General features: G+C 34.9%; 1 protein-coding gene and 1 non-coding gene across 2 annotated transcripts in view; both read right to left on the reverse strand.

Moving 5' to 3' along the window:
- Positions 1–888: 888 nt before the first annotated feature.
- GPALPP1 (GPALPP motifs containing 1) overlaps positions 889–7,156 on the reverse strand; it is a 41,964-nt gene continuing 35,696 nt past the window's right edge. Inside the window, exons 7-8 of the mRNA XM_037741143.1 lie at positions 5,372–5,590; positions 889–4,046 (exon numbers count right to left, since the gene is read on the reverse strand). Coding sequence (XP_037597071.1) covers positions 5,372–5,590 — 219 coding nt within the window. The 3' untranslated portion in view covers positions 889–4,046. The remainder of the gene's footprint in view (positions 4,047–5,371; positions 5,591–7,156) is intronic.
- Positions 1,918–2,022, reverse strand: LOC119472333. Its single transcript, XR_005201473.1, has one exon. It is a non-coding gene; the product is annotated as a U6 spliceosomal RNA (small nuclear RNA).

Genomic DNA, 7,156 nt, shown 5'->3' on the forward strand with positions numbered 1-7,156 from the left:
TGTTAGCTTTTTTATTTTTTAAGTTTCAGCTTAAATGACACATCTTCAGAGACTTCTTATTACCCTAACTAAAGAGAATTCCCATTCTCAACCACTTGTTCTAGTCTCTCACTACTCTGTTTTCTAACACCTATCAACAATGTGCAATTACTTGATCTTTTTTACTCAGATCTTTTTTTGCTCTCCCCCTAGAATATAAAATCACAAATCAAGGAATCTGCTTTACTTATCTGTGAATACCATGTAAGTGACCAGCACAGTATCTTCTTGCAGGGAGGAGGACTATGCCTGCCTGGTTCACCATTGTGTTCTTAGCACCTACCACATACCGAGGCATTTAATAAATTTTTATTGTATAAATTAACAAACATATAAGTTCCTCAAAAAATACTTATTATAGGGAAATGATCTGAGAAAGCAAAGGCTCTCTTTTTGACCCTACATGTTCAGATTCCTATCATTCAACACTTAGCTTTTAATGTTGCAAAGCATCTTTTTTGGTCACTTTCAATCTGGGAGGTAGACAGATCAAACCAAACCAAAAAATCTCATAATTAAACAATCCAGAAAAAATCCTACCCACTGTTATATGTCCTGCGATATGAGGAACAATGGAATCTTGGTTGTAACACAGTGCCATCGTGCTCTTAAGAGCATTTCCAGTTTGCCTGCCTTGGGTTTCTAAATAAACAAGTATCTGTATAGTTACATTAGGATAATGAAAATCTGGCAAGCGAGTTGGAGTTAAAAGTTGTTGTTGTTGTTGTTTACAATAGCCTACAATGACCTGGTTGGCCAGAATAAACCTTTACAGAATATTCTCTACCAATACTGCCTGCTTCAGAAAAGCTAATAACATTAAAACAAAACAAAAATAAAAATTACAACTTCTCAGATATAGATAAAACTTTATTTACACATAAAAAATTACACTTCAGGAATTCTGTTTCTATAAACAGTCTCTTAGTAAAGCTGAAAATGAAAAGGTTGAAAGGGGCAGTGAACAGCTTTTTAATTGTGCACATACTGCAGTCACAAACAAGTTTTTAAGCTGCAAAAAACACCTCTTCTAAGTGGCATGAGCTTTTGAAACTGCAGACTTAAATCTCACAATGGCATCAAAAGCCAAAGAAAAATAAAACAATACTCTGAAATAGAAGACTTGGCTGTCGATGTTAATTGGGGGCTATCTCTAACTGCTTTCTACCACGTTAATTCTTCCTCTTAGGTGTAATTCAACAAATAACTTTTTTCTAATAATACCTATCACTGCATGGAAAAAGTGAAAAGAGAAGTGATAAGGGCCTCCTATAAGTATAGTAGTTTAATATTAACATTATCTACCCTCAATAAAAACCAAAAAATGTCATAATGTTTTGGGATCAAATTATTTATACAATAACCACAGATATATTCTAAAGCAGGTAAGCCTTCGTACCACGCAAATCTCAACCTCACTTCTAAATAAGTCGTTAATTCAAAGAATCATTCAATGTTAAAATGATAAATTAAATGTCAAGTTATTGCTACATCTAAACCAGATTAAAAATTCTTAGATCAGGGCTTTTTTTTTCCTTTTTAAGAGCAAGACTTAATTTACTATGTTGTGCCCAACACAAAAAGGATTTCATTTATCTACTAAGACGGTCTTATTAGGAGTGTAGCCACCATCTCCCTTTTTTTGTTCAACCCTCTTTACTTCCACACCTGCTAAAACCAATAACCCCACCATTTACTTACCGGTAATGTGGTTACTATTTGAAACATCTAAATCTATTGAAGATGACAATTTAGAGAGCTGGACAAAATCATGTGATTTCAAGTATTACAAACTTAAATGGCACCTTCAATGGTAAGAACATTAAAAGTATCTACTCCATTATATGAATGTAGTGTTACTCTTTTTTTTTTTTTTTTTTAAATATGGATTGCTTCACAAATTTGCGTGTCATCTTTGCGCAGGGGCCATGCTAATTTCTGTATCGTTCCAATTTTTAGTATATGTGCTGCCGAAGCGAGCACCAGTGTTACTCTTTTTTTCTCCTTCATTTCTAAATTTCAAAAGAGGCCACAGTCCCGTGACACTTGGCCAAGAAATGTAGGAAATTAAAAAGTTCTTTTAAAATGTCTCCTGCCAGATGGATAGATTTGATTCAGTTAGGCCTTTTGCAGCTTTGAAAGTGGGGAGGGGATGAAATAATGAACATCTTTCCATCCTGTGCAGTAACTACTTTGTCCTTTTGTTGTCAGTATTTTTGAATTGGGATTAGTCCCTCCATGAGGCAAAACAATCTCTGAAACTGGCCTTACATTTTGTTAAAACTGTCCTCAGGTTGGCACAAAAGAGCACTAGCTCCAAGGCCAGTAAGGTGGTAACTCCTGGAAGCATTAGGAGGAAAGCAGAGGTTTCTCTTCTTTATGCCAAGGTCATGGTCACTCCAAAGGTGAGGCATAAAACAGTAACTACGTAACACAGAAATATCCCTATTCTCTTTAAAGGAGGAAAACAAACCAAAATAAGTCTTCAAAGATAACATTTTTACTTTAAAAAATACAAATTTCTCAAAAATATATGTTAAGAATTTACATAAGGAAGAAGAGCTAGAAAATACTTTTTCCTTTCATTGGGAAAAAATGATAACAAAATTAAATGAATGCAATGGAGATACTCTTGTACAAAATTTTGTGTTCAGAAAATATTGCTCATTAAAAATGACATTTTTAGTCAAAAGGTAGCTCTGTTCAATTCTGAGTAGACAAGAAACTTTTAAAATTTGCTTAGGAGAATAACTCATCTTTTTAACAGCAATGCTCCTTTAGTTCACTATGGTTTACATTGATGCTATGGAAAAAATATATTGTACTGCTATTACAAGAGGAAGAATAATTTGTACCATCATATAAACAGTTTACTCGATTTTCATAAAGCTTACATGCACTGGCAATCAGAATCTTTTTCCACTAAAAATTTGTGTCTCATCAAAACTAGAATACCAGTGGAACAATTGGGATTAATCTGCAAGAAAATATAACTTATAGAATTGGCATTTATTTAACAATAGTTTAATAGTTTAAATAGAATTTCTCATCTTATAAATATATTATTTTTAGAGGCAGTGCTTAAAGCATTACAAACTTATAATACTCCCAATTAGGGGGGTTATAATAAATTTTCCATTTCCATTTTTGTATTTGTGGATTAATTTTTTTCTATTCATAATTGATATAAAAGATATGATCCCCGTAAATTAGCTACAAACTGTTAAGTACAGTATATAAATGGGTAAAGTGAGATCATCCCAAAGCAAAGTTCCAGGACTCAGAAAGCTTTGGCTGAGATCACAGAGACTGAGTCTTGCAGATTTCACGCTGCTAACAGTTAATGGCATACTTGTCCTGATTGCCTCCCCTAGAAATACTAACTACTAAAGTTGCAAAAACCAAAATCATTTTTCCTTAGCGCATGAGATAACCCAGAGATCTTTCTGACTTAAAAACAATTCAAGAAATGAAACAACAAATAAAAAGCCCTGAGTGCTAAAACAAGCAAACTGATTATAAAACAGACAAAACTCCATACCCTCTGTTTTCAAGTAAATTTGTATTCACTGGCTGCAGTTTAAAGGTAAAAAACAACCACTTTCAAAATCATGTGTTTACAGGAAGGACTTGACACACTCACTCTAGAACAGGTCAGGTATACTTGATGAGGAGATCCAGGCTGTCGTAGAGATTCGGCGGTCAGTCCTGATCAGACCTTAGAGGGTACTTGTGAGACAACATGAAAATCAGGGGGAATGGAAGCCTCTTAAAATAATTATTGGAAGAAAAGCCCATACTTCCACAGAAGCTAAAGGCACATAGAATATTCTGTTCTACCAAAGAAACATTAGTTTTATGTTTCCACATGACCTTAAAAGGACACACGGAACAAGGCAAATTTGTGTGGTTTTTAAGACTAAAGTAATCTCTAATCTTAAGAAGCCAAAAACAAAGATGAACAAAGAAAATTCTCCAACTTTTCTTCATTGCATAGGGAAATCCCCCTGAGGTAAAAATAAGAAAACTCAGTAAGTTGGAAATATTTCTAAATTTGACTGTATTTTCCTCAAAAATCTGATTTGAATATTGATATAGGTTTCACACAATTAAAAATCATAAAGATTTTAAGAAGCAACCTCAGCTTTTATGTAATTTCTTTTCTTCTTTTCCTTTTCTTTCTTTTTTGAGATGGAGTCTCTCGCTCTTGTTGCCCAGGCTAGAGTGCAGTGGCTTGATCTTGGCTCACTGTAACCTCTGCCTCCCAGGTTCAGGCAATTCTCCTGCCTCAGCCTCCTGAGTATCTGGGATTGCAGGGGTGTACCACCATACCCAGTTAATTTTTATTTTTATTATTTTTATTTTTAGTAGAGACAGAGTTTCACCATGTTGGTCAGGCTGCTCTTCCAACCTCAGGTGACCCACCTGCCTTGGCCTCCCAAAGTGCTAGAATTACAGGCGTGAGCCACTGTGCCTAGCCTCTTTTTTTTCTTTGAAAGAGATGAGGTCTCACTTTGTTGCCCAGGCTGGAGTACAATGGCACAATCACAGCTCACTGCTGCCTCAAATTCCTGGGCTCAAGGGATCCTCCTGCCTTAGCCTGCTGAGTAGCTGGGACTATAGGTGTGCTCCTTTGCACCTGGCAAGTTTTTTTTTTTTTTTTTTTTTTTTTTTTTTTTTTTTTTTTTTTTTTTTTTTTTTTTTTTTTTTTTTTTTTTTTTTTTGGTAGATATGGGGTCTCACCATCTTAAGCAGGCTGATCTCAAACTACTGGGCTCAAGTGATCCTACCACATTGGTCTCCCAAAGTGTTGGGATTACAGGTGTGAGCCACTGCACCCAGCTTTATGTAACTTCTTAATCACTATTCTGAACCCTTGTCAGATTGGGCTATGGATGAATATTGGAAGAGTTTTGAACCTTAACTTATAGGGGACCTTTTTAAGCAATAAACATTTTCTAGTTGAGATTTTGTTTAACATACAAACTACCAGCAAGCCTCCTTTCTTCATCTTTAATAAAGCAGGCATATTTACCCAAGCATCAATCCACACCTTCCTTTGCTATTTCTTACAAGCTGAATTTTTATTTTAGCATTTTAAATAGCAATATCCTATTAGGTTATTATGACGGAAAGGCTATTTTTTCTAGCAAGCCATATTTTTCAACCCACAAGGCTGACTTTTCTAAAACCACAGTTTACTTATAAAAAAAATGTAATTTTTAATCTATTGTAAAAAGAAATAGATTTCAGCACAATTATTAAAGACAACAGTATTTAGAAAATTTCACATTGATCAGTATTAAAATATACCTCACTGAAATATACTTACTTATAAAAACATATTGCCTTTGCCATGTGAAAATCTGGTGTTTAGTTCTCTAGATTTTTTTATTAGGGCTTTTTTTTGAGCTTCATCAAACCGATTAACCTTGAGATCCTTATCACGGTCAAATGGTATTCTCTCTTGAGGCTTATTTTTGTCTTCAGCAGCCTTACTCTTTAACTTTTTATGATGTATGTCCATAAGAGATTCTGATCTTTTTGATTCCTGGAGAGAACAGGAGAGCAAAAATAAAAACTGTAGTTTGTATAGATTACTGATAAATATGATCATGAAACGGAATAATTAGATAGTAATGGTATACATTAAGGAGGGCTATTTATAAACCCCAATAGTTTTTTTCCCCAAATTCAAGACAGCATTTATAAAGAAAATACATAATGAAAAGCATTATGGTTATTTAAATATTAGCCATCAGGGTACAAACCAAGAACAGGGTTGTGAAAGAAAAAGCAATTATATTGTCACTTCATAGATTTGCTGGTCTTTGAAGGCTATATTGATGGATAGGAAGGGAAGGCACTGCCAGGCTGAAGCAAAAACAAAGGTAAAAGACAAGAGCAAAGATGTGGCAAAATTCAAGGCCTGTGCAGCACATGTTGGCATGCTCCATAGCTAATTTTTGTTCCTTTCAGTTTTCTGTTCTTTCTCTTTTTCCCTTAACTCCCTCATTTTTCTTTTCTTCTTAGCTAGGGTAGGTGTTCACATTTTCAGATGTATTTAGGAAGACAAGGTCTGAGCAAAAACAATTGATTTAATAAACTAAGGATTACAGACCTCTGAGTACTAACTAAGGTAAAGGATAGAACAGTCTTGGATGGAAGGAGCAAGGAAGGGGATGGAAAGGAGATATAGGTAGTATAGATCAGCAGCCTTCAAACTGGGGAATAGAATTTGCAGAGGATGAAGGCATGGGTAATTTTAAGGTTATTTTTCCATGATTCTCTACTTCTTCATGTAGTCTTTCTTACAAGTGATTTGGCCTAGACTGCATCTTGTGAAGGTGCCTTCCCTTTCATTATAGCCCTTTCTCATTTAACAAAGGAGACTACAAAGTATTGTTTAGGAAAGCAAAAGTCTTCAGGGTATGAGACAAAAAAATTTGAAATACTAATCAAGAAACTGTAAACATAGGAGGGCTCTGTGTCCTGTGTCTGAAACATATTTCTCCTAAGAGTGTAGTGTCCTTTATAAATGGGTATTTTATTGAAATGTTCTGAATTCAGATATATTGAAGAATGGGTAATGGAAGAAAAGACAATTTTTGCTTAACAACCATACCTCTTCCAGGCCTTTCCTGCTGCCAAAGAATGTATTTGAGGGGAAGGAGTGAAGAAAACTCAGTAAAAGCAAAATAACAAGGCACTAGGAAAAAATGCTGAAAGTGACAGTATCTTACTCTATCCAGAAGGTAAAACAGCACCTACATCAGAATTCAAAGTGTTATATGAATGATAATTAACACATTTATTTGAATGGAAAAAATGAATCAGAAAGTAAGTCTGGTCTAGCTGATCTGACAACCAGAAATGACTTTGTCAATTAGGTTATGTGATAGACATGTCTCGTAAATTAACTGAACTCAATCTGGAGCCATAAGGTTTTAGCAGAATGTACAAAAGATACATTAGTTTTTTATTTTATTTATTTATTTTTTTTTTGAGACGGAGTTTTGCTCTTGTTACCCAGGCTGGAGTGCAATGGCGCGATCTCGGCTCACCGCAACCTCCGCCTCCTGGGTTCAGGCAATTCTCCTGCCTCAGCCTCCTGAGT

Source organism: Cebus imitator, unplaced genomic scaffold, assembly GCF_001604975.1.
Source record: "Cebus imitator isolate Cc_AM_T3 unplaced genomic scaffold, Cebus_imitator-1.0 Scaffold94, whole genome shotgun sequence".
In the NCBI taxonomy this organism is placed as follows: domain Eukaryota; kingdom Metazoa; phylum Chordata; class Mammalia; order Primates; family Cebidae; genus Cebus; species Cebus imitator.